The sequence below is a fragment of the Dipodomys spectabilis genome, unplaced genomic scaffold (assembly GCF_019054845.1).
Source record: "Dipodomys spectabilis isolate Male_0828 unplaced genomic scaffold, ASM1905484v1 ptg000297l, whole genome shotgun sequence".
NCBI classification, from domain to species: domain Eukaryota; kingdom Metazoa; phylum Chordata; class Mammalia; order Rodentia; family Heteromyidae; genus Dipodomys; species Dipodomys spectabilis.
Window position 1 is genome coordinate 20795595 of NW_024870974.1, and position 27984 is coordinate 20823578.

A 27984-nucleotide genomic window follows, 5' to 3' on the forward strand; every position below is an offset into this window, starting at 1 on the left:
TCAAATCTATTTAATTAATTTTCATTGCACTTACTTTGTCATATGACAAGTTTCTGTGGTTTATGTTGGACTATATTCTTCTACATTCTCCTCTTTTTCTCTCCATATTTCTGCATGGTGATTTGATAGTATTGCATTATTCTACTCGTAATAGAGAATTATTGTAATATGCAAGCAGATCAATGAGTATTGTGGATTCTAATAAGGCTGCTACCTTGTCTCTAACTTCATTTAGGTCTGAGCTCTTCAACATTTTGTAGTGCTATGGTTTATTTGGGGAAACATAAAAATCTTTATGGTTTGCAGATGTTACTCCAATACATTTTCTACTGTTATTTTTTTCAATTAAAAGTGTCAGATGACCAGCTGAAAAATACTAGCTGTTCATGTCACTGATACCATGCCAAGATACCATCATCCTAGCACATCCGTTGGAACTGACCTTCAGATCCCAGGATGTGAGATAGAAGATATCAAACACAGATCTAACGGAGAACTGCTAACGGCTTGCGTGCGTTCTCCAGCATGTGTGACCACTGTGTCCTTCTTCATCCTGAGTCACCAGCATTAACACCAGAGGCAGGGACCTGTAGGCTAGTCCTCCGAAGAGACCCTGCTGTGGAAAAGAAACCAGACACCAGAACTTCCTAGTGAAATGAAAATTGAGGCAACATAGTAACCTGAGAATGCAAGCCCAAGGGTTGATGTTATATTTGGATTTAAAAAAAAAAAGAAATACAAACATTTCACATTGAGTCAAAAGCACTACAGATTTCCACCTTTGATTTCAGCACCCTGATTTGAGGTCATTTTGTCTTGATTGTGTAAAAGGATACAAGTTGAACAATCAAGGATTGTCTTCTTGAAAAACACTAATTTTAGGAGACGGATTTTGAAATGGCTGTGGTGTTATTTGCCCCTTCAGTGCTCGGCTAAAGCCCTTCAAGCCAGCCAGATTGTAAATGTATCATAATTTAAAAAAAAAAAATTCTTGTACATGGTGTTGCCTTCTATTTCTGATATAATTTACCTTGTTTATTTTTCCTTTGCTCTGTGTCTGAAGTGGTAAATTGTAGGAACATTAGGTCAGGAGTAAAAATAAAATAATTTTGTTTTATTTCTTAAACCGTCATATGTACTAATTTTATTCATTTAATATTCCAGTCATTATTTTTAAACCATAGAATTAAACTAAAAAGCAAGAGGCTGATTGTGGTTACTAGTTGAGGATGGTGAAGTTCCTTATCTGTGTGTTCAGTTCAAGCTTTGAAAATCTGACATTTTGACCTGTGTCTGCTGCTCTGTTAGGAACTTTTTTGGCTAGGTAATTCAGACTCCATTGCTCATTTCACGCAACTCTATGGTTTAATGTGGCTACAATATTATACGTGTTTTTGAGTTCAGAGAGATCTGGAAATCAAGTGCCTTGGAATTGATTCTTTTTTCCTATAGAAAACCTAAAAGGCAAGTGATGTATATTTACTCTTTAGAACTATGACATTAGCAGAACCTGAACAAGTAATGACAATTAAATACTGTACTCACCAAGTAGAATGTTAGAACGTTGTAATAATGCCTTTTGAGTTGATAAAAGAATGGAAAAGTTGGATCTACTCCTGGGTATGGAAAAACCATGGTGTCCCTAAATACAAAGGCAAACAACAATAAAAATTTAAAGGGTAAAACTTCTGCCCTACTAAATCCTCAGAGAGGCAGGTGGAAATTGTGTTGTGTCTCTCCTGGGAGCGTAAGTGTCATTTGTTTTCATTCATTCATTCAGCAAACATTAACTAAGAATTTTTCATATCCTAAGAACTGGGATAGGTTCTTTAGACAAGTTTTTAAATGACAGCAAAGTTAATATTTTTCAGTATATAATTAATAGTATGTTTGATGAATGATCTATTTGTTAGGCATCAATGAGCATCAAAGAACCAAGAAGACATGCACTATCTTATCATTTAATCCATGTAGCACTGTCTGTCTATCATCTATCTATCTATCTATCTATATCTATCTATCTATGACTGTACAAATAAGATTAGATCTCAATTTAGTTTGAGTCCAGAACTTGTTGTGTATATATTTTACTACCTTGTAGAAAACTCACAACCTAACGGAATCTTTTATCCTTTTCTGTTTTGTAGTCTACCCATGGGACAGCTTACATTCCTCAATATCTTAACACTTAAAACCAATTTTATGTGCCTACAACATGAAGCTTTAGTAACTGTTTGTTGGGATTTTAATTTGCTGTGATGATTTCCTTGTATTTTTATAGATGGTTTGGATCCTTGCTTAGATCCTTAGATCTTTGATAGATCAGCTTCTATCCTTTCTTCTGGATGGATTCCAGCTAAATTAGTAGAAAGAGTGCATTGTAAGCGTTGCAGTGTTTGTGAGATGAACACAGCAGTGGTGAGCGACAGGGTATAAAGTGCTTGAAATGTTGAAGCCCTTGCGTAGCAATATGCATCTATTCCAGTACAGCTACCGTAGCTTGAACATTTACTCATCAGGGAACTTTCTGCAGTATGTCTTACAAATGCTTTGTTATTTCTTCTGTAACTTTTACCTTTGCAACATTCACTGACCCCAGACTAAGTGATCATTAATATGATCATAGTAGTAATGCATATGATATTATGATCACAAATTATATGTCATATGATATTAAGGATAAAAAGATTTTTTAAAATTTGGATGTGCAACTGTTTACTCATACAAAGAAAATTTGCTTTGTTTTCACTTATTACTTTTGCTACTTTGGCAATCGTGCTCTCTCATCAAACACAGTGAAACTCTAATGACCCAGTATGAACGTATAGGATTGTGACTTATAATGTACAAATAGATGAATAAGGGTATGAAGAAAATTGCTCAACCCCTGCTTATCTTTAAATCCTCCCTATCTGATGTATCAGTTATGTGAACATATACAAACATATACACCCAATATATTAACTATGTCATAAAGTGGTTTCTTTGTGTGACTGTACTGGGTTTAAACTGAAGTGAGCCTAGGCTCCCTTAACTCACTAAAGGCCGCAACTCCACTTCTGTCTGCTTGCTAGTTAATGGGAGATAAGGGTCAGTCAAATTTATTTGCTTGGGCTGGCTCTGTGCCTCAATGTTCAGATCTTAGCGTTTGGAATAGCTAGGAATAAGCTGAAGAGGCTCATAGAATGTTTTGATGGATAAGTGTGATATACACATATTAATTCAGGATTATTTTTCTTAAAGATCATGAATGCTTATTTTTACTGCTTCCAAGCATTTGTGCTTAGGGAAAGTAAGATCAAATTGTAAGTTTCCAAGTTAGTTATACACACACACACACACACACACACACACACACACACACACACACACACAAGCTCAAACTTAAGTTCGCTGTTTCTAAAAATACTAGAATAACAACTAATGAAAAAGAAATAATATCCTTAGTGATAATTGCTGAAAATTATTGAAGGGCTGTAATACACTTCATCTTATAATAACTGTTAAACTTCCAGCAACGTGTTATAAAATTAAAAAATGCAAATTACACAAATAGGAGATTCAGACAATAAAGACAGAGTGTGTGATTTAGATGTGGTTTAGAGACATATCTAAGCCTGGATCCTGGTATACTACCTGGATTCTGATAGGTCTGAGCCTATTATTGTTGTTGTTATTATCATTATTATTATTATTTGCACTAGGGCTTATACTCAAGGCCCCATACTATTGCCTCTCATATTGTTGCTTAGCTTTTCGCTCAAGGGTAGTGTTCTACCACCACTTCAGCCACACCTCCACTTCAGACTTTTTGCTGGTTAATTGGAGATGAGGTTCTCACAGACTTTCCAGTAGGCACTGAACTTTGATTCTCAAATCGCAGCCGCCTGAGTACCTAGGATTACAGGTGTGAGCCACTGGTATCTGACATTTCCTTATTGACTCCCCTCTATTCCCTGATTTTCATTTTTCTTTTCTCTTTTCAAGTGGGTCTGAGAGGTGCACTGGCCACAGACTATCTGAAATGGTATCCACGGGAATCCAGTGTTCATCATATGTTTAACTTATTGTTATCCGTATTACCTTCTATTTTGTTTCACTAGATTTTTAATTATAATGGAAATGTCTCTATAGTTATATACTCTCAGCTTTTCTTTATTTTCCTGATTTATTCTTATGGCCATGTAAACCAATTACACTTCCTTAAATTGCATTATTTGGAAGGTACTAGATTTGTTGGATTGTGAGCCGGTGCGGTGCAGAGTTGTCAGGCCCTGAAGGGATGTGCATGCTTGGAGTCACTTCAGTAACACCTCAATTTATACAAGAAAGGCCTGAAGTCTTCCTTCTTTTCAAATGCAAATCATATAATGTTAATGTCTGTACACAAAGACCTACCTGCTGAAGAAGTTGGAGAGCTAATTTAGCTTTGGAGATAATTTGCAGGAATGATTAAGCTTAAACGGAATTATATTTGACTTGAAAATTTTACATTAGATCTCCTCACATTTGCCAAAGTCCCTTTTATCATTTATTACTGTGTTGCTAATGCTCTGCACACATTTATGTTGGGTCTTTCTGTTTTTCTACGGTGTTTAGTTTAGGGTGTATGAATAGAGAAACTCTATATCCAAATATTTCATAAATCCTGTATTTAAAAAAATAAAGTGATCTTATGTTACAATAGGAGGTCTCCGAACCTTCATTAGCCTTGTCCAAGAAATAGAGGTTATCCATCTAGATGACCCTGGTAGTCTACAAATTTACCCTTTCTGGTAACCAGTGATATTCTGAGGCATATGTCAACCTCCTTTTGGCCACCCTCTTCCTTGATCGCTTCCCATTGGCTCCCCATTTTCCTGTCTTCCTGTCTTGCTTTTAAGCAGAAAGTGGAAGAAGCATCTCTGAGCTTTCTTTCTTAGCTAGCAGAGGATCAGCGGTCACAAGAAGATCATAAACGTTTAATTGAACCTCCAGTGAGATTTCTTGTGTGTTTCTGGTTATAAATTGTTAGTTCTACTTCATATCCACGCGTCAGTGGTACGGAGAGTACTGTGTATTGAGCAGAGAGAACGTCACTTGTCGGGAACACTATTCCTCCTCCCAGACTGCTCTAGCCCAGGAATTCCTGCCTTAGTTTGTTAAGTGGAATTCACTAATGCCTGTTGTGTGTGGCACCCTGTGGATCTCATAGTGTATCAGTAAAGCTGTGGCTAAGAGGGGTTACTCACAAAAAGTTAGGTATAAAGAGTTGAGACAGAGAAAGTAAGAAGACTACTGCACTAAAGAGCACTAAAAACATATCACAATTAATGTGATAAATGAGGAAGGATGTAGTGAAGACAAAAGAAATAGGAGAAGAAGGAGCGATCAGGCAAGTTTATTTTGTTTCATTTAACTATGTAACACTGATGTAATAACCCTGTTGCTTTTCTCTGTGCTTATAAGGGGAGATGGCTGCTTTGGTCCCAGCCGAGAGGCTGATGGGTGAAACATCGTCTTCTCTGATCAATATGTATAAGTCTCTTAGATTCTCATAGAAAACCTTAGGGCATTAAGCATTGTTCTTGAAAACATTGCCTTGCAGCAGTGATTTTGTTGCATTGTTGGGCAGTTTTACCATCTTCCTGGAAGGATGGGTTGAAAATGTATCAAATCATGGAATACAGGTTCATTGGGTCTGCTCTAAATGTCACCCTCCTATTTCATATAAACAAGTATCACTTCCTTAGAGATACATGTTAGATATTACCTTTTTGGGGGTGGGGGGTGGGTTATAGGGCTTGAACTTAGAACCTGGGTGCTGTCCCTGAACTCTCTCTCTCAAAGCTAGTGCTCTACCACTTTGAGCCACAGTGCCATTTCTGGTGTTCTAGTGGTTAATTGGAGATAAGAGCCTCATTGACTTTCCTGCCTGGGCTGGTTTCAAACTGCCATCCTCAGATCTCAGCCTCCTGAGTAGCTAGGATTACAGATGGGAGCAACCAGTACCTGGCTAGGTATTACTTTTTTCTGATGTTGACACAAAAATTAAGATGTAAACAAACATATTGCTTCAGAGTTTAAAATGAAAATTGATGAATAAAATAAATTTGAAGACATAATACATACAGGCATACACACACAGATGATCACATGATTCAGATCTTTGCATGAAAGACTACAGCAGATACCTTTAATTAATTTATTTTATTTTATTTATTTAATGCACTGGAGCTGAAATTGGGGCCTTGCACTTGTTAGGCAAATGCTCTTATCACTGGAGCCATGTCCCTAGTCTTTTTTGCTTTTATTACTTTGCAAAATGTATCTTGTTGAATATCTGAGCAGGCTTGAATGGCAATCCCCCTATTTATGCTATCTGAATAGTTGTAATGGCCGTACCATCATGCCCAGTTTGTCTTCACATTTATTGAGATGGAGTTTTACAATTTCTTTTACCTAGTCTCATCTTGAAAGGCACTTGAACCACTGGGCCTGAATTATTTTTATCTTTCCCAGTGCTTTTTTGTTGCGGTCTTTCACTGAGAGTGATTTTAAAAGTTTCCATCCTAAATTTAGAAGTACTATTTAGTGGGGATTAGTCTTCTCTTATATCTAGAATAAAATTGAAGATTTTCCAAGGACTAACACAGTGAATAGGAAAGAAGTTTTCCGAGGGCTCCTGGGCTTGCTTATTTCTTGGGCAAACTGCCAACTGACACTAAATGTCTTGATATTGAGATGCAGTTGGCATGTGTACACACGGGTTACTGCTAGGCTCAGACATGGTGGCCTTTTATGCTATAGATGGCTAACTCTGAGATTGCAGTGTTGGAGGAAATTGGGGTCCCAGGACTGTCCACAGGAGTCAATTGCTTTTCTCAGATTTTTCAACCTAGCAATGGTAGTTATATGACTGAAAGTGTTTAAATTATAGATTCATAAGCTAGATTTAAAGAAAGCAATCCCCTAATATTGTAATAGAAAAAGAAAGCTTTTATCCCTAATCTCCCCTTTCTTTGAGCAAAGACTATTCAAGTGATATTATATTCCCCCCTAAGCTTATTTGAAAAATAGACCTGAGATGATAGAAGAGATATGGAGGCTCCAGCGAGGGGAAAATAGTCAAAATACATAAAATGGGTTTTTATAATACCAGATATGAAATTGTATTATTATATTTTCAAGGATTGTGTCTAAATTCCTTGAGTCCAAAGATTGTTGGTCATGGAAATAAAACGATGCAGCAAAAATGTCTTTAGAGTTTTAGGACGAAGGTGAAGGTAAGATGGGAGAAATCCATTCTCTACCGAGGGTTCTCCCCCACCCTTATTTTAAAAAACACCTTTCAGACTCATTTACAGACCTTCTCCCCAGCCTTGTCTTACAGAGAGATGCGGTTAGGATAGAAGGTAAAGAGTTTCTCTGGGAAGAGGAGGGTATCTTGGAATCCATCGTAAGCTCAGTATCCCGGGAAGGGAAGCTAAGATTAGAGAACCATGCAACATTATAGTAGTACATGAATATTCATTCTGAGAAAGTTCCTTCTTGTTTCTGAGTCATCCACATTTATTCTTAGCCCAGAAAGGTGACTCACAAGTCCTACAGCCTGCCCTATAGATTACGTGTGTCAGCAAGGCCTGGAAACTAAGTCACCTCACTCCTAAGAATTGTGATCGGCATTCTGCATTAACAGCGACAGAGAAGCTTGGGTCACAGGCTTATCAGCTCTGAAATAAAGACTTGAATGAGGTGAGGACTGAATCCCTGGTGATAGTGCTGAAGGGTGTCTCCATTTATGATTCGCTCTTAGGGACTAGGCGTCGAGAAGGAAGTCATGTTTGTTTTATTTAGGGATCCTAATGAGTTACACAGGGAAATGTGTTCATGCGTGTGAGATAACTTCTGTGCTCCCGGAGCTTAACCTGGCAGGATCAAAGCTTACCAAGTCTCCAGAAACAGAGGGCTCACTGGAGTCCTCAGAGAATATCACAATCATCATCATAATTGGGAATTCATTTGATTACATTTCCTCTCCTACCCTGTTTAGGAATAATACCACCAAGAAGAGTTTAAATTGTAGACTCCTAAGCCTGACTTAAAGAAAAGGATTCCCTTGTATATAAATAGAAGCAAATAACATTTTTCTCCCTACTTTTCCTTCCCTGCTGTCTCCCTTTTCCCTGCACCCCCTCTAGTTCTTGAAGCAAGTACTGTTCAAATGTTGCTATCTTTCCTGCCAAGCGCATTTGAAAAGTAAACTGAGATGGTGGACGTGAAGGTTCCAGGGAATAAAAATGGCAGAGACACCTAACACTGGCGTAATGTGTAGCATTATGAAACTGCTGTGCTTCACAGAAAGCAGGCACAGATGCAGGGCAAGGGAATGGCGGCCAGTAGGTAGCCCCCAGTAAACATGGCCGCATTATCACCAGATCACGAGGCTCTCATAACACGGCGTGCCGAATAGATTTTTTTTCTTCTTTCACATAAGAACCCAGCATCTCCAGTGTTGGATGACTTCTTGTCTTTGGTCACACACTTCCTCTCCCTGGTGTCTACCTTGCTCAAGGGGAGATCATGGCTAATCTCATCTGGAAGGGACATCTGAGCAGAAGAGTGCCAGAGAGCAACCACTCTATAGCTATCAGCTGGAGGTTGGCATGCCAAGGGAAGTAAAGCTGAAATAAAGGCTCGAAACAAGTGTGCCTGGCATAATATTCGAGGGATGGGGGGAGGGGGAGGTCCCTTTGAGCAGGGAAGTAGCATGATCTGACTTCCGTGGGATTAGACAGGAGGCAGGCGGGAGGGGGAGATGCAGGTGGAAGGTGGTGAGGCGGCATTGCATTCCAGATTCACTGTGAACAAATACAAACCCGGCCTCACGACTAGGACGGATGTAATATCTGAGAGGAAGAGCAGCAACAAAACCGAATGTAAAAAGTACAATCTAGATGTTAACAGAGGAGTTGCTGTGGGGGAGGCGGCGGTCCTGCTGCTGGGAAATCCAGTTTTGAGCATTTTAAACGTCAGATGACTTTGTAAGAATGAGTGACTGAGGAAAGCAGTGAAGCCGCCCCCGAGAGCCTAAGGAAATATTTTGAATTACAGTCAAGAGACTCAAATTTCTGAGTAAATAGAGAAAATCATCACTAAGGTTTTGAAGTCCATTGACGAAAGTGTATTTTAGTAAATGGCTTAGACGTTATCTTATTAAGCTTAATAAATTAATAGGATAAAAAATAGAAAGTTTCATAAGGAGCGAAAAACCCACAATGGTTTAAAGAAAAACACATTGAAAATAAGAAATAGTAATTTGATCAAGGAGGAAACTTTATCATTATGGCTGAATATGAACCCAAGACATGTTCTCAGCACTAGACCTGCTTTCTCCATTCATTGTTGCTGGTCCCGCCAATTGTGATGCCCAGAAAAATACCACCAATTTACTGCTTGCTCATTTTTTTCACTGAAGATTCAAGATATCTAAATCAGGTAATATTATTTTCCCCATTGCTCCTACAAAGAGAGAATTAAACTTAGATTGGTCAAGCAAACTGTACAACACTATGTTGTTGATACATTCCAGTAAAAATAAAAAATTTAAAAATCTAGGAAGGATGAAGGAAGATAGCTTACAGCCTGGGGAATTTATAAGACTGCGACAAAATCCATAGTTGAAGGTTGGTGGTCATCAAAGTTATATCAAGATGCAAACATCCCTTGTCTTAATGCATGTCATTCAAGGCAGTAAGTTGCATTCTGATCAGTTTGAAAGTTGCAAGTTGGAAGACTGTGACCACCTCCAGATGTACATGTAGAAGCCCCACCTGACGTGTGGCAGAATGGGAGATGGGGGCTTGGGGAGGTAGTTAAGTTTGCTGAGTTGAGGGTGGGACTGCTTTTTATGGGATTCATGCCCTGACAAGAAGAAAGATGTGAGAACTTGTTCTCTCTCTTTCATGTGAGGACATAGCTAGAAGGCAGCCACCTACAAAACTCACCTAACGCTGAACCCCTGATCTCAGACCTCCAGCCTTCAGAATGCCAGAACAAACCTTTCTGTCACTCAGTGCTTACCCACCTAATGCTGAACCCCTGATCTCAGACCTCTAGCCTTCAGAATGCGAGAACAAACACAACTCAGTGCTTTGGTTTAGCAGACAAAGACCAAAGGTAGCTAAACTCCGGCAGAAGTCAGTGAATAGACTTCTAAGATCATACTCATTACGCCAGCCAGGCCTTGCCTCTAAAGAGTGGAATTTATTCAAGTTGTCAAGAATCAGGTCCACTTTAAGAGATGCCAGTGAATTTAAAAGAAGCCAGGCACTGGTGGCTCATGTCTGTATTGCCTGCCACTCAGGAAACTGAGATCTGAGGATCGCCATTCAAAGCCAGCTCAGGAACATAAGTCTGAGAGACTTTTTATCTCCAATTAACCAGCAAAAAAAGCCAGAAGTGGAGCTATGGTTCAAATGGTAGAGCACCACCAGAGGAAAAGAGACAAACCCAAATCCCCAAGTTTAAGCCTCAGTATGGTTACATGCCACAACAACACAAGCAAAAATACTGAAAAGTGAAATGGGAAATGTTTAGTAATCCAAGACAATACTAACTACAGCCATCTGAATACAGGCTGATGGCCCGTGTGTCTGACAGATTGCTCCTGCACGCACCCAGGGAGGCATGAGTCTGTGCGGCATATGTCCACGAGCTCCCAAACTGGGGTGTGGAGGTGATTTGTATTTGCATGGAGTCCTTGGCCAGAAATAGGAGGGAAATAAAGTGATTTGGGGCCTCTGAAAGGAGTTGTGGATGGAAACTCATCTGCTCTTCACACTGCTGAATGATTCCCTGGTTACAACTCAGAAAGCAAAGGATTCTGGGTGGAAGCCATTTGAAAGCACATCATGGATCGAACCCTGCAGGTTATAAGAAGATGAAGATGCTTTGAGAAATGATTCTCTCAACATATAGAGGACAGCATCACTCAGACACAGAGGAGAGAGACCAGAGCTCAGGCTGCCAGGGATAGAAGGCGGCCTGTGAGAAGAAACCCCAGGAAGAAATGAGGAACATTCCAAAGCATTCTCTTGCCCAGATGAAAGGTCAACAGGTTCAGCAGAAGTGAGATTTCCTCCAACCTCTAGCAGAACACAGAGAGCTAAGCAAAGCCACTCCCATTTTCTGTGAAGACTTAAAAAATGAAGACAAAGCATGTATTGACTAATTGACAACTAAATAAAAGCATAAATCATACAGAAATAAATTTCCAGCACATTATGGTTTGACCTTTGGAAATTTCTAGAAATAAGATGCAGTCTTCTGATTCTTACAGTTCTTGGAAAGCACACAACCCTGCTGGTGACTCAGTTTCCCCACCCTGGGCCGGATGAAACCCAACACTACACACACAGCTTAAAGCATTCTCTGATTTTAGTTGCTCTGAATACTAAGGGTTCTGAGGAGGACCCTATGTCAGAATAATAGAAAGCAATGGTCACATCCGGGTTAGTTAAAACAACTGAACTTTTTATTAGGAACACATTTCATTGCGATTCTCAGAAAAAGTTTACAAAAGGCTATGTAACAATTCCCATGGGTTCTCATTTTAATCTCTCCTGTTACTGTACTCCAGGAGCCAAGTATGTAATTAACCACTTGAAACTGAAAACTACAAGAGGCAACTAACCTCAGTCACCCCAATATTTAGCTGAATGACTGCAGTTGCCCCCCTGCCCCAGAGTAGGCTGGGAACAGCCTGACTTCTGTGCTTACAGGTGGCATCTGAGGAGGTAGTCTCTAACCTCATGAGTGCCCTGTATTAGCTCAGCTCTAGTTCTGTGTGTTTACCCCCCTCCCCCACTGCTTGAGAACAGTATTTTACTTATTATCTCATCCCTAAAACATCTGAAATATCTCTGTCTTCCTCTTTTTGTTTATTTATCTGGTTTCTGTTTCATTGAAAAGAGGAATTTAGCAATTTCCCACGTTGTATTCCCAGCCTACGTGCATCCACTCTGTTTGTCCTCTTGCTATAGGTTTATACCCACTTCCCATTTAGATTCCATTTCTTCTCACTCATCTGAGAGCATTAGCAATTATGTCCTTTCCTTCTCTTGCTCATAATTTATATCTATCTATCTATCTATCTATCTATCTATCTTTATCTAGATACATCAGCAAAAGCTGCCGTCCAGTCTTCCACATTTCCTTCTAAGCCACACTTCTTTCCCTGCTCCCGTTCACTGCAGAGCCTTTTCAGAGCCATCTCTAGAACTTCCTCAGATAGTCTTGTGAACTGTCCTCTTCACTTTCATCCCTGTCACCTTCACAGCAGTCTTGTCATGGTCTGCCGCAGCCCATGCTGCCGCATCCAGTGACTGATCCTCAGTGCTCCATTGTAGTCATATCTACACAGTGCGTGATCACTTACTCCTTAGTTACTTGGTATCTGGGACCCTAGACTTTTTTTTATCCTTCCTACCATTGGTTGCTACCGCTTCTCTGCTTTTCTTTCTAGTTGCCCCTCCTCCCTCTGAACGATGCTGGTTGAAATACCTTCAATGCCTCAATTTAGCATAGGGCCGCTTTGATTTTCATCCCCCCGTCATTTTCTCCCCTGTGGTCTCAAGGCTTTTCATAACAGCAGGGAACCAAACCCGGGGCCTTCACAGTGCCTGCGAAGTATACATTCTCCCACCAACCTCTTCCCCGTCCCCTAGCACACAGGTTTTATATTTTCTTTTAATCTTCAGAAAGTGTTTGCATATTTCAGTATGTGCGATTGAATATTTCATTTGAATCACTGGGGGACTTATTGTACAGCGGATTTTAAAGAGCCTTAATCATTCATGTATTGTATATCTGATAACCAAGAGAGACGAAAGTACAAATTTATATTGCGTAAATCTCCTGCCCCACCCCCCATCTCTCCTTTGCATGGCTAAATATTTACCTTTCTGCTGCTGGATAAGGAACTTGACCTTGCAATGCAAGTGCTGCAGAGCCATGAACTATTCATCTTTTCCTTCTCTTATGACTCTCTCTGACTTCATCGGCAATCTACTACTGCAATGACCCTTTCTCTTCATGTAGACTGAGGTATTTGTTACTGTATCTGCATGTGAAGTCCTAGAAACACTTCTGCTCCTGGTTCACTCAGATTTGTTCCGTCATTCCCAAGTGTGTGACACCCATTTGGTTGGTTTGGGGGAAAGACTGGAAGGGAATGCAGAGAGCAAGAGGGGCTAGCATGTGCCTGCGGTGTCCTTCAAACCCTTCTCCACCCACGATGGCAGCAATGCATAGGAGGAAATGATACACGTGTTTAGAGCATGGGGTTTAGAAAGCTATCACAGAAGAGCTGGAGAAACCCCCCTTTTTGTCTTGGAGTAAAAAGAAATTGAAATCCAAAGAAATAAAATAATATGTACTCATTCAAGTAGCAAATCTCTACCTGAGCTACAAATAGAACTTGAGTTTCTCGATTTTAGTTCAAGACTCTCTTCAGAGCATTTTCTGTCAGATGCCATCAATTTCCCAGTAGTTGAAATCCAGTTGAATCTTAGTGGTGAACAATGCTTAAGCTATTACGACTAAGTTTCCCCAATATGATGGGTGATGGGTGATGATACTTGAGGGCATCGTTAAACCTTGACAAATAACTCCTTAAAAATAATCTCTATGAAATCAAAGCAGAGAAGAACTTTGTGTACATGTCAGAGATTATTTCATTTGTGACCCTCAAATAAAGAGGGTTTTTTTTTATATCCACACCCTTTACATGATAAGTTGTCACAAACAAGTAGAAAACAGATTGTCCTCATTATTTATTTATATTATTTTTCAAAAATATAATTTTATTGTTATTCTTAAGGTGTTGTATAGAGGGGTTAGTGTTTCATTAATTAGATCGTAAGTACATTACTTTCGGGGTAGTATCATCCTACCCTTATATTTTTATTTGTAATAGGGGAGATGCATTTTGGAATGGTGTGGGTTCATTTCTTTATACCCTAAGTTCTCCTTTCAGTCCCTCATAATTCTGTGAGGAGATGCACTTTAAAGAACTCAAGGAATGACATGCCTCAAATGATTTCAGAGAAAACTTGATGCTAGGCTTCTATGGAACCAGCAGATTCAGCTGATTCAGCTTCGTGTTACTTCTGCTCAAGAAGTAGAGAAGACATTGAGAAAAGGGGAAAAAAATCATTGAGAAATAGGCAGATCCTTTAAAAAGGGAATCAAACTACTGTACATTGCTCAGCATTTTGGGGAGATTTGTTTGAATTTCAATAGTTACAAATTCGTGTACAGTGGCAGGAGTGCTGGGAATGTAAGCCTCTTAGCATTCTCTGTCATCAGCAAGTCCCCGTGTCTCCAGGGAGCCTTGAATCACCCTGAAAATGCAGATACCTTTTATTTTTCTGCTGCAATCTTGGATATCCTCCTCAGGAACATTTCTGCAGAGAGAATTGAACACAATATAATTTGATCAGCCAATGGCCATAGCAACTCTATTTATGCTGCTACTGAATGCATACGGCAGTTAGGATCTAGGTGTGGGAAGGCAAAGCACCTTGCACTCACCATCTCACGTAATGTAGCCCTCACAAGAAGGCTCCAGCTACAAAGGGAAGACACAGCTCCATATGGCTGCCTTGCCGCTCCACCCTTGAGTTCACTCAGAAGCATTATGACATATACTGTCTTAGTAGACAACCCTGGAAGAGGCTGTGCAGAGTTGACCTACTGTTTCCAATCATTAGCTTTGGTACTTGGGTTTAGCTGGGTGAAAAATTGATAATTCCATACATAAGCTTTGGGTTTCTAGAAATTTAAGTGTGCAGAAGCAAAAAATGTTAATTCCTTCTGAGAAGGAAAAGATGTTATTTGTGATCATCAATAGTGAGGTGAAAGATCACAAATTTCTAGAAAAAAATTCACAGTACTGATAAGAATTTCTTATGAAACTCTTTAGTAGGTATTGGTAAATTACCCAGAAATATGATGCATTATGGTTTTGGACAAATGTTATGTCATATTTAAATAGGTAATGGTTTAATAAGTAATTGAAAACCATCCCAGTTTTCAGTAATATCAGACATTGTGTTGTAATCTGTATTTATACTGTTTTCAGTTTTAATGTCATATAATTAAATCAATATTATAATTTCCACTGATTTTTAAATACACTAAGAAGCATTTTACTTCATATAGTAGTAAGAAATTATAATTTCAGCTTAAGAGATATGTGTGCATATCATTATTTTATTGAAGCAGGATGTTAGTTATATAAGTATCACTGGGATTTTCCTATTCTGATTTCCTTAAAAACATAATTCAAAGTTGGTACATTTTTCTTTCATTGAGAAAAAACTGCTATGATCTAGCAACATAATTATGCTTCCTTTTTATTTAATTAATTCATTGTTTAATTAGCATCTGGGTAAACTACTTATACTAATTTTCCTATCTCCCTTTCCTAATGCCTTTTATAACAAAGCAGCAGCATTTTAGAAGGAAGTGACTAAAAGAAATTAAACCACTGGTATTTGTGTTAAAGATAACAAATTTTAGAAAAGAACAAAGTTAATTAGGTCTCGTGGTGCCCGCCGTTATTCAGTGTATTCCAGTTAGACCAAAGCTACAGCAACACACGTGCCCTGAGATGTGGCCTGCTGCCTTCATCCCAGCAAGGCCGGAGGGAAGTTTAGTATGTGTTATAGTGTTGCCATGGTATAATGGCACCATTAATTCTGTGGATTTTTTTTTTGTCCAGATGAAGAAACTAGAAAATCTTAGTTTGGTAATTATATTTTTGGCTTTCTTTAATAATGTCATATTTAATGTTTCATGCTGATGAAAATAATGACAATCACAGTGGTAACATGAATGGAATTATTAACATTCAGTATTGATGAAGGAGCTGTAGACTTGCAAATGATGAGTTGGGGCTGCCATTTTGTCCCGTTGATAAGTCCTTCCATACATTATAGGGCCTGCTTTATTTTATCTAAAGAATAAGGGGTTGCACTGAGTAAACTGTAGAATTATTCTGCTTTACACGTACCTGTTTTGGCTCAGAGAGAACCTTCTTTACCTGTTAGTATAAGAAGGAAAGTTATGGTGGAGAAGTAAGAAATACCAGATTTTGTAGCCAGTAACCTAGCCATAGAGTCTTTTCTGCATTACTCAGTGGTTATTTCTTTGGTAGCCATGGAGTCATGGACTCATGCGGTTGACACAGGGCAGGCCTAGCTGATGCTGTTCTAGAACTGGATGGTTTCCCACAGGTATTAACGCACACGCTAGGCTGTCTCAGTGGTTACTCCTGATAGATGTTAGGGAGTTTCCCCTTCTTGAGGTTGTTTTTGGCAGTGTACGGTTTATCCTATTAGTTCGTGGTTTTGTTTAATTAAAAACAACACACTACGCAGAAGGCAGAGATCTGAGGATCAGGGTTCAAAGCCAGACCAGGCAGACAAGTCAATGAAATTTTTACCCCCAGTTCACCAGCAAAAAAGCAAAAAGCTAGAGCCAGGGATATGGAGAGTACCACTCGTGAGCTACAAAGCTGAAAGAGAGTTGGGGTGGGGGAGAAGAGAAAGAGAGGAAAGAGACTGAGTTCAAGCTGAGTACCACCACAGACACACCACACACACACACACACACACACACACACACACACACACACACACACACACACACACACACACACAGATTTTGGCAAACAAGACCTCTACCTTTGCATTTCATTTCTGCTTGCAGAACTTCCGATGGTGGCAAAGTGGTTGGAACCATAGAAGTCAGTGTGGTGAAGATGGGGGAGACGGAGGATGCAGACGCCGACCACACCACCACAGATGTACAGGGGCAAAAGGTAGGCTCTCAGCCACAGCGTTGCACAGCTTAAACCAGAAATGACCAGCTCTCCCAGATGCCTGTCTCACTGACACTCGGCGGTTCTGAAATCTCATCAGAACCACAGCTTTGAAGTCAGCCATGGATGGGAGTATATAGGTGTGTGTCATCTGTGAACCAGAGACCCATTGGCGTGGGACGATGCAAAGCTACAGAACATTCAGAAACACCCTCTCTTCCCTGCCAGCCCTGGCACGGACACTGCCTCCTCTCAGCCGGAAGCAAAGTACTTATTGATCACTGCTGCATTCACCCATCATCAATCCCATGGGGGATTCTGGGAGGGCGATTGGCTAGTCACCTGCTCTCGGTTCCCAAAGCTTTCTTGGAAAGAGTCCAAGTTTTAATTTGGATTTAATTTTCATTGGAACAGAAGATTTAACAACCGCTTAGTGCCCTGTGAGATTATATAGAGAGGCTGGAAGCAGGATCTAATGGAGGAACACCTCTGGAGGGGATATAACGCTAGCCAGAAGTAAAATGGCCTCCCCCTCTCTCTTTTTCTTTGTTTCTTTCTCTATTTTTCTTCTTTCTTTCTTTCTCTCTTTCTTTCTTTCTTTTTTGGTACAAATACTAGGGCTTAAGATTGGTACTCTTCCATTTGAGCCATACCTCTACTTCTTGCTTTTTGCTTGTTAATTGCAGGTAAGAGTCTCATAGACATTTCTGCCTGGGCTGGCTTTGAACCATGACCCTCAGATCTCAGCCTGCTGAGTAGCTAGGGTTACAGGCGTGAGCCACCAGTGCCCAGTGGTAAAGTATCTTTTTTGAAGCCCAATATATAAGCATGATGCATGAGAATATACATCCAGGGATTTATCTTTCTCTCTGTTTGCCTTTGCTCTAAAGAAATAAAAACACAATGTAAAATATTAGACTAAAGTCTTTTCTGAGGACTGCAATTACCATTTTTTTGAAGCACTTGATATACACAGGGCAGAATTGAAAACTGCTAGCACTTCTTTTTCTTTCTTTTTTAAAATGAAGTCTAAATAGTATAATCCCTTTTTCAATGATGAATATTATTGATAGGACCTATTGTGACTTATTTTTGTACTTTATCGTTTCTTATCTTGGAATATGTTTAATTCTTGGTCTAGAAAACATGACAAATGATATCTAATCAATCCTTAACAAATCAGTGCCATCACAAAAATAAATTAATGAATAGAGAAAGAAAATCTGGTTTTCCAAAAAAAAAGGCTAAACAAACATCTTCATGTCCCCAAAGAGTCAAAGATCATCTCTATTGCACCAAATTTTATTCTACTCTCTTTTCACATCCTCTCCTTGGGTCATTGTTGCTTTTATATATTTTTGTTTTTCCTCTAGTTGCGGGGTTTGAACTCAGGGCCTGGGTGCTGTCCCTGAGCATTTTTTGCTCATGACTAGTGCTCTACCACTTTGAGCCACAGTGCTGCTTCCAGTCATTGGGATTTATCTTGAAACTATTCCAAGGATGCCTAATTTCTTTCTAATCAGGCTGCTGGCAAATGTTGAGCCCACAGAGACATTTTCACAGCAGCACCGCTCTGGGTGGTGTGTTCGAGACTCCTCCTGGGGCTCACTCCTTCCCTCCAGCCTTCTTCCCTTTAGAGTTCCACACAAGACCCTGTCACCATCATGCACGCACATCCCTGTGCTGTGAGGAAGAGGAGGGGTTTGGGTGATAAGCTGGGGACAGAGCGGGGAAGCAAGTCAGGAGCAATAGACAGGACCCTCCCCGTTTTAAAGCAGAGCTGCTTTCTCTGACTCTAAATCTAATCCTGGCCCCCTGGCCAGCCTCCTCCCTGCACAGCCTCTCCTTGACCTCCAGTCTTTCGCTCTTAGGCCACCATGAACATTAAATCATGCTCTTTTCATAAATGAAGAACTTGAGACCTAAGATTACTCCTTGCCAAATTCCTGCATAAGGTTTCTGGCTCAGTAAAGTGAACTGAAAAAAAAAGAGATATAACTGAGCTATTCTGAAAATAGAAGGTGGCAGCCACAACACACCCTGCGTATGAGTCATAAGTTGACAGAAATGGTAAACACCTAACACCCTGGAGACTCTTCGGAAACCTTGACCTCCTGCAAACCCTGTACAAAGTGACTCAACTCTCTCCACAGTCCATAAGAGTATTTATGATTGCGTGAAGAATGGGCAGGAAAGCCAGGATCCCATCCATAATGCTTAGAGACGTATGGAAATACCTTTATGTCAGCATTCTTCAAATGGCACTCACAAAACCTGGGGGAAGATTTCTGAAACACACATGCACAGAGCCCTCTATGGCTGTGCACAGTCAAAATCCACATGGAGCACATAAAGGCAGGTTGTTACTAACGGTGATTTAGGACTAACTGAGACATGACTGACGAGAGAAAACAATTTAAATAGATCTCTCTAAAATCACTTCCTTCCTACAGAACTGCCTAATTTTGTGGAGAAAGAAGCGGAACTTCTATTAGCACTGTAGTTACATAGCCATGTGTTATCTCTTGTGTAGATTGAGGAGTCAAAACAATGGTGTTTGTGTGAGTCAGCCTGTGCTTCTATAACAAAATGCCATAGGCTGGTTAATTTAAACAGCAGAAGCTTGTTTTCCTAATGCTCTGGAGGCTATGTGCCAGTGGATTCTGTTCCTGGTAAAGAGTTAATTGATATTAATTTAGTAACTATTTATCAAAAGTTTTCTGGTTTTATGTCATAAGTCTAAATCTTGCGAGTATTACGGGAGTAGGATTTTAAAACTGAGAGTGTCACTAGATTGAAATCACCCATCTTCCTTTCCATTTGAATGGAAGATTTGAGCAGATGAAGGTCACATTTCTTTATCTGCTTTATACAAGAGTACAAACTTTCTGTTGGGGGGGGGGGGTCATAAAGTTGACTTAGTGGATAGAGTCAGGATTTTCCACATGGGAAACTACAGCTGTAGAATGGTGGCCTGGTCTCCGTGGGCCAGGCACTTCACTAAATCATTCCTGTAAGTCATGTTCATGTTGGAGCAGTCTATCCGGCCATTCTACAGAAGGCTGTCAGGGACAGACCATGAAAGGATTTCTCGTCCATAGTTGAGAGTATTAGACTTGACTGCTCCGTAATAGCCATGATGTAGGCTAGAGCAGAGTACCAATGGAGTCATATTTATGAAAGATGATCTTATCAGTCCATGTTGGCTGAAAGGAATAGAAGACATGTGGGAAATGGGATGGATAAAAAATTCAAGGATATGGGCTGGGAAGGTGGCTCAGTGGTAGAGTGCTTGCCTTGCATGCATGAGTCCCTGGGTTCGATTCCTCAGCACCACATAAACAAAAAGAAAAAAAAGCTGGAAGTGGCACTGTGGCTCAAGTGGTAGAGCTCTAGCCTTGAGCTGAAGAGCTGAGGGACAGCGCCCAGGCCCAGAGTTCAGGCCCCACGACCAGACCCCAAAAAATATTCAAGGATAACATTGATCAAGATGCGTTGTACTCATAAATTGGTATGTTGACATCGTAATCCCTTTATACACCTAGTTAGAGATAATAAATAAAATAAAAATAAAGATTAAAGACTTAGAAAAGAAAAAAAATGTCAAAGATTCGTTGCCCATTACTTTAGTGGTAGGAGAAGTGCATTTCCAAACTAGCTGGGAAGTAAAAGAAAGGAGGAGGGGCTTCTGTGAGTTCTAGTTGGTCAGAAACAATGAATTCGAGGGCAGGACATTTTAAGAGCTATTGCAGTCCGTCCATTCCTTCATAAAATTAAAACCAGTAAGGGAACTGGGAGAGTGTACATTTTGCCTGTTGACAAATTACTGAGTCACCATAGAGACATAAGTAGTAGATTGTAAATATAGAATGTACCATGAAAGTCAATGCTCTGAATTATTTACCTTCCTCAACAAACTGTTTAGGGACCACAGACAGCATAGCTTTCCCAGTGATCCCAGTACCCACGATTCTCAAAGGAGGTCAGCCCCAGTGAAAGGAAGCTGCTGGCAGGGGAAGGAACTCCTGCAGGGACAGGTGGGCCGTCGCTCAAGGATTTCTGGTACAAGGATCACCTGAGTGTTGAATTCTCTTGGAGGACCCACAGAAGGATGGCTGTTTCCCTTAGATACACCCACCCAAGAACTTTCCAGGCCTTTTGCTTCATTTATATTTGCTTGTTTATATGTGATATATTTGCTGTGAAGCTTCTCTTTTCCTCTCCCTCTTACCTCCCCGACCCCTACCTTTCACTAGAGATAGAAGGAAATGTACTTGAGGAAATAAATGCTAGATGTGCGTCTACGAGACAGGATGGATAGGATTCTAAGACAAAAAGATCACGACAAAAATTAAACTAGATTTCCATAACAACTTTAAAAATATTCTAAAATGTCGAAAGCAAGGAACTAAAACAAAATCAGGAACTCTAGAACAAGGAGAAATTGAACACCTAGGTCTGTATTCCTTCCACCCTCTCCCTTCTCTACCTCTTCCTCCTCGTCCTCCTCCTTCTTCCTCTTCCTCTTCCTCTTCTTCTTTTTAGCTGCTTTATGAGTTACAATCTCTCTAGATGACTAAGTCAATCTAAGAATAGAAGTAACTCCTTGACTAGAAAGGAATGTCTAAAATGCTCAACTCATTTTACCTGCGTTTTGGGTGGTACTGGGCCCACTCTATACCAAGGGTATCCATGCCTGGGAACATAGGAAAATGATGATTGCTAGGTGATATAGCCAGGGGTCTAGGTAAGAGGTCAGGTTAGAACCCTCCAATACAGAAGATATACATGCAGTATGCTGGGGACAGAGGACAGTCTGAACCATCTCCTGTGCCCACCACTGGCGTGTCAGAAAGTACTTCTCTTTTCTGTTTCTTCTGACTGACATCCTGCTTTGCTGACTAAAGCTTTGTTAGCCTTCTACTCTGAGTTTCTCTTGTCTGTAGCTGTTCATTCACTTTAACACTCTTCATTCAGGATTTCAGGGGTTGTGCAATTGAGTACAGAATTCCGAATTCTTCTTCGAGAGTGCTCTATGTCCCCAAACCCTTCTGTAATAACATGTCCCTGTGAAAATTGGTCTCTACCTCCTGAGACCAGGAGAGCTTCATTTCCTTTGTTAGATGTGGCCTTACAGGAAGATGAGGGAGAATGCTACCTCATCGACTAATTGTCTGGGACAATCTGATTCAGCACACAGTAAGAACATGTCAATGTGCCCTTCTATGTCCCTTCTCTCTTTCTGTCCTGAGAAGTATCAATTTTGCAAATGTCATGAACTTAATCTCACAGACACAGATGCTGTAGATCAGCTTATTTATAAATATTTCACATAATCATTATAATAAATGATTCACATAAATGCTTTAAGTGAAATGTTTCCATCATTTCATTGGAGAAAGAATACCTTTTGGGCCTCTATAATCAGATCTTCCAACATGTTTTATTTTTAATTTAAAGTTTCTTTTACTTAAAACTTAAGAGAATAATTTCCTTCTTATTGATCTAAACTTAACTCAAATGAAAGACATAAACAGTTCAGCTTGTCAAGGATAATTTACAACTGTAAAAACATATTAGGTGCAATCCTACTCCTACTTTTGTATTCTTCCCTGAGTAGCCTTTAATCAGAGCCAAAATGTACTCTTCTAATTATATGATGCAAGTATATTACACATAAATATAAGCAAAAAGTTACACACTGTTGAAAACACTGATAAAAGGTACAAGATACATTGTACTTATAAACTCATAAGTTGCATGATAACTCCTTTGTACAACTAACAATGATTTAACAAACTGCGTTACAAAGATAAGACTACAAATAATTGTACAGAAATTATTTTAAAAATTTGAGACAATGGGTATGATTTTATGAACAAAATACCTCAGTTTCTCTTGTTGATTATTTGCCCATGTTTGTCATTTGTTGTTTCCTTCTTTTTCCAGTGTGCACTGGTATATGAATGTACAGCTCCAGAAAGCATCAGTGGAAAGGATAACTTCCCTTTTCTGAATGCAGGTATGTAACTCTATTTCGAGTGCTTACATCAGCAGGCTTTAGTATATGTAAGTAAATGTTAATTCCCTCTGAGTGGTGACACCGAGCTTGGTCAGCATCCTCACTGAATCATTTTGGAGCAGATTGGACCATGCCACAGAAAAGGTGTGTGAGCACCTTCCATGTTAATAGAGCAATCGATTCCTTTGGTTACTGAAGCAAATATTATCTGAGACAAATGACTCTAGGAGACGGATGGAAGAGTGGAAATGTGAAGTGTCTGTTTAGTTTGACTTCCTAATTATATGATTTATGAAGCAAAGTTCAAATCATTGCCTTAAGAAATCAATAAGGAGAAATTCAAAACCACATCTGGATGCATTTGAGTAAATATCTGCGTTACCATGTTACTTGTAATTATGCATTTTTATTTCATCAAGGTTTTAAATAATGCATGAAAAGTATTTTTGAATAAAATTGAGTTATATAATATAGTCCAATGTATATAATAGTATGAACATGCAAAATAATTACGCAATTGCATTATATAATAGTAAACAGTGATAACTATAATGACAGGTAAGATGCAAAATGCTGTCTTCCAGGATATATCATTATTGACATTTCACAGACAAGGAAATGGTTCAGTGTTCCTAGGATAATAGTTCAATAATCCCCTAGGAAAAAATGAACAGAACTGAAATGGGGTTTTGCTACTGAGGTCTTTGTATTTATAATACTAAAAAGCTACGAAGTTGCTGTCACCATAATGTAAGTCTTACTATTTTGTCTTGACCTGTTAAATGCTCCACATTTAAGTAATGCCATAGATGGCATGAAAAGCACATTACTAAAACATATAGAACTTCAAACTCTTGATGATATACAACCCCTGAACTATGATCAGTGCTTCCTTGTAGGAGGCATCTAGAAATGTGAAATGGAGAACAAGAGATAGCATGTTGGCTTTGTTCATATCACACAGGAATTAAAGCATTGAACAGTATCAGCTGAGGAATCCTCAGTGCATTGGACATCTAAATTGCTGTCCAAGAGTCTGCCTCAACTGAAACTTAACTCTCAGTGTTTTACTGTAATATTCAGATAATCTATTTCATTTACTGAATGTCTGGGGAGGAAAAAATAAATTGAGTGTGATAAATATTCAGCTCATGTTGAATGTAGTTCAAATGACTTGGAGGAACACAGAAGACATTTGCACTATAATGATAAGGTAATTTTTAAAGGTTTGTTCATGTGGCTTCTGTGCCATTTTTTTAATACACACCAAAAGCAAATGAAATTTTAAGGAACTGGTTTGTTAAAAATAAATTGCTAAGGGCAAGAGAACTTTATTCCCTAATAAACAAATATCTTATGGCTAGAAGAAGAGACAGAGATAATAAATTGAAAATTAAATCTTTAAATCCTAATATGTGGGTCCACAATCTGTGAAGTGTGAGTGTTAGCAGCCACATGGACCTTTTCGGGTTACTGAATTACTAGGTATTCTGTATACACTGCAATGAGGTGAAAGAAAAGCACCTGGAATCCATGGGGGCAGCTACATTCAGCAATTGAGGCCCATTCACTTGGTAAAGGGAAGATCGATTATTGCTCTTCTATTTTCATGGAGATGACAGTCTTGGCTGTAATAACCCACTCTGCTCTGAAGGTCTTTTGAAAGGAAAAAAAGAGATTATTTTGAGTGATATTAGGAAAGATCAGATGAAAGTCAGTACCCAGAAGGCTAGATTCTTTAAAAAGTTTCAAAAGTAAAATCTAAGCACTAGCCATAAAATATCTCCATTCAAAATAAAGACTGCATTGCGCAGGTATGGAATATGTATGACTTTGGCCTGTGTGTACCTTAGTCTTTTGTTCTGTTTATTTATCTATCTGAACTCAGCAGCTTTATCATGAATACATTGATTCCCACGTGGAATTGTTTTTTTAATGCATAGGGAAAAGGAGCTATTGACATTCTTCTCAAGGCTCCGTATTAATGTGTGCCGTGGACCTTGCTGGTGTTGAGTGAGTTATGAAGTACTTACTGGGTGGGTGGGAGGGAATGTCATATTCGTGCAGCACCTCATGCTTCTATTTCTATCTCTAGAGGTTTCATTTATAATTCCAGAATTCTGCTTATCTATTGTAAAAAGCCAAACCACTTTGCCCTTAAGGTCTTATTCTTTCCCTGGTCTGTTTATCTTGCACATTGTGTGTGTGTGTGTGTGTGTGTGTGTGTGTGTGTGTGTGTGTGTGTGTGTGTGTGTGTGTTTGGGAATCTAGGAGATAGAGAGTAGGAGAGATTGCAAATAGAGCACTAGGGCAGAATTTACAATTCCATAAGAAAGATCTATTCTTGCCTTAGTTGTATGAGAAAACAAATAGACACTTAGAAGACACCAAGTATTGGATCTGGAAAGTATATCTTTACTTTGATTTTTAAATTACATAACTCATATAAAAAAAAGATGTTAAAATAGGAGATGTCAAGCCAAGTGCTTACAGCTGGAAGCCTGCTACTCCTGAGAGCTGAGCATCACAGCTGGACGCCAGCCCCGGCCGAAAAGTCCATGAGAAAGCTGGAAGTGGAACTGGGGCTCCAGTGGTACAGTGACAGATAGCCTTGAGTAAAGCGTCCAGGGACAGTGCCAAGGCCCTGAGTTCAAGCCCTAGGACCACCACTCACACAACAATAATAGGAGACTTCATTCCTTCATTATTTTCTGATCCATTGAAGTAAAATGACAATAGGACAGCTTAAAACTCATCAATACTGGGCAAAGGAGGCTGAGGAAGTTAGTTTTGAATGTAGAGAAGCTTTGGTGGTAGGGTTAGCTCTCCCAGGTTCCTGTGTTAAGTGTTCTTGTTAAGCCGCACTAACAGAGGCACCTTGTCTACTACCCATAGGTGAGTAAGGATTTATGGTCTCTTATGGTATTGATAATAAAGGACAGTCCACAAGCTCCAAAAGACTAGGGTCCAAGTTGGGGATTGTCAGTCTCTTTGAATTTCAATGGTCACAAAGTCTCTGACGGCCTTTTGCCTGTCTGTCAAATATTTGAAGTAGAGAGTTTATTTATTGCTCTGGATTTTTCTCTTTTTAAACATTTCATAAACATTTTTCATTTCAATCAGTTTTATGTGGTGACACATAACAAATTTTTGTCATTTACAGTTTTATTTTTTCCCCTCTTAGGAGTTACCATTTATAGGCAGGAATCCTGCTGAGAGATAAAACTTTAAAAGAAATCTCTTTTTGAGATAGTGATTGTCTCTCGAGTCATTAATTCTTCACTTGTTTTGGTAAAATTCTACTTGGCCCATGGAGGAAGCCAAATCTGGGAAGCGAATGCGTTCTGCCAAAAAGATTCCTCCTGCTGTTGCGTGCTGAGTGACTTTCTCCATCTGTAGCATCAGATCTGACATTGCATCTTTCCTGTTACCTCCTGAGTACAGGGAGACTGGCCAGCACCAGGAGTCAAGTTTCTAATTTTCATGTTCAAATATGTACGTTACTAGGACTATTTGGATACACTCTTCTCTCTGTTTGTCTACCTGCCTTCCCCTTAAGCCCAAACTCCTCAGACAAGACATATTTCAGCTTTCTGGTATTCATTGTATTAAACCTGTTAACTGTTCAAAGGAATGCACCATGGAAATCACTCCTGCAGATGTCCTTGTAGTCTTGAGCCCTTCTCTTGCCTATATCCTGAGTGAAAGGGAAGTCTCGTGGATGCGCTCTCCAGACTCCTCAAGTGTCTTTCTTGGCCGCTCTTTTCTCATAGCTATCCTTAGGATGCTGTTAAAGATCCCTGTTTAGGTTTTTCAGTCCTTGTCCAATCTTAAAAGGGTCAACTTATGTTTCTGATGCACATAAATCTATGATCTTTTCATGGACAAATGAGAGAGCCTCTGTTTCTAATGGGATTACAAGGTCTTATTCTTTATCTAATGGAGCACTTAGAGAATAGACCGTGGTTTTACATTCAGCTGAATAATGAGACAATGAAACAACTGCGTAATTAAAAGGACAGAATGAATGAGTTCTCCGCAAGACCCTGCAAGTCCGTTAAAGTGGTGATTTTGTAAGGCCTATCTCCATTCAAGTCAGATTCTATTTACATATGCCACGTCCACCACATCCTGAAAGAAAGGAAGTGTGTGAAGATAACCACAGACGGGCCTCTGATGGAAGAGAGCCTGGTGAAGGATATAGATATTGGAGTTGTTGATGATCTCTGAGACAGACACCCTGAACTAGATCTCCAAAGTGCTTACTGTGACAACCTCGCTGATGTCCTGGCTCTCTCTTATTGACAGAAACAGAAAAGAGAAAAGTATCCCTGGGGTCTCTCTGGTTTACCTTTCCTGCCCCGGGTTGCTAGAACAGTAGTCCTTCTGTGCGTTCTGCTGTGAGGGTTTTGTCGTACATTTCCTTGGCATCCGTACTGTGAATGATTCAGCTTCCCTGCAGTTTGGTGGCTTTTACAACTGCCGAATCTCACGGAAATGCAGGTGGCGTGCAGCCTTGTTAAAGGTTCCCATCGCAGACCCGAGAGAAGTAATAGAGCTATGACAGTGGCATTGCCTTGCGGGGAGAATGTAACTCTGTCACATCCTTGCCATCCTGCGTTCATGTCAAAGGGTGGAAATCAAGGCAAAACGTATCCATCAAGATCAGAGCCAATTTTGTAACTTTACCCTGATCAAATCATCTCAAGACCATGATGTGTTCTCAGATAGAGCAAAGACTTTTCCCTTGGTGGTCTCTGTCATGTGTGGTATTTTTGACATTTCTTTCGAGAAAATATTCTAATGGTGGAGACCAGAATACACATACAGATCTGTCTTGATGAAGACAGACTGGCGATGACATAGTTGGTAAGGGGATGAGCCCACAGTCCTGCTTAGAAAAACACAAAAGCTTGGCATAGTGGAGAGTGGGGCCAAGTCATTCACACAGTCCTCTGCTCGGGCACATGGCTCAAGCGGAATTGCATCTCTGCTGTTCAGGAGACTGGGTGAGGAAAGCCGATGCGTTTATCCTGTGTGGCCTGCTGTGCACACGGCACCACCCCTGTGTTTTAGGTGAAGATCCAGAAGTATT

General features: G+C 39.8%; 1 protein-coding gene across 8 annotated transcripts in view; it reads left to right on the plus strand.

The window, feature by feature from the left end:
* Inpp4b (inositol polyphosphate-4-phosphatase type II B) overlaps positions 1-27984 on the plus strand; it is a 429128-nt gene that overhangs the window by 254068 nt on the left and 147076 nt on the right. For all 8 annotated transcript variants that reach the window (XM_042701677.1, XM_042701676.1, XM_042701675.1 and 5 more), the window contains 2 exons: positions 16756-16867; positions 22817-22889. In XM_042701677.1, the coding sequence (XP_042557611.1) occupies positions 16756-16867; positions 22817-22889 (185 nt within the window). The remainder of the gene's footprint in view (positions 1-16755; positions 16868-22816; positions 22890-27984) is intronic.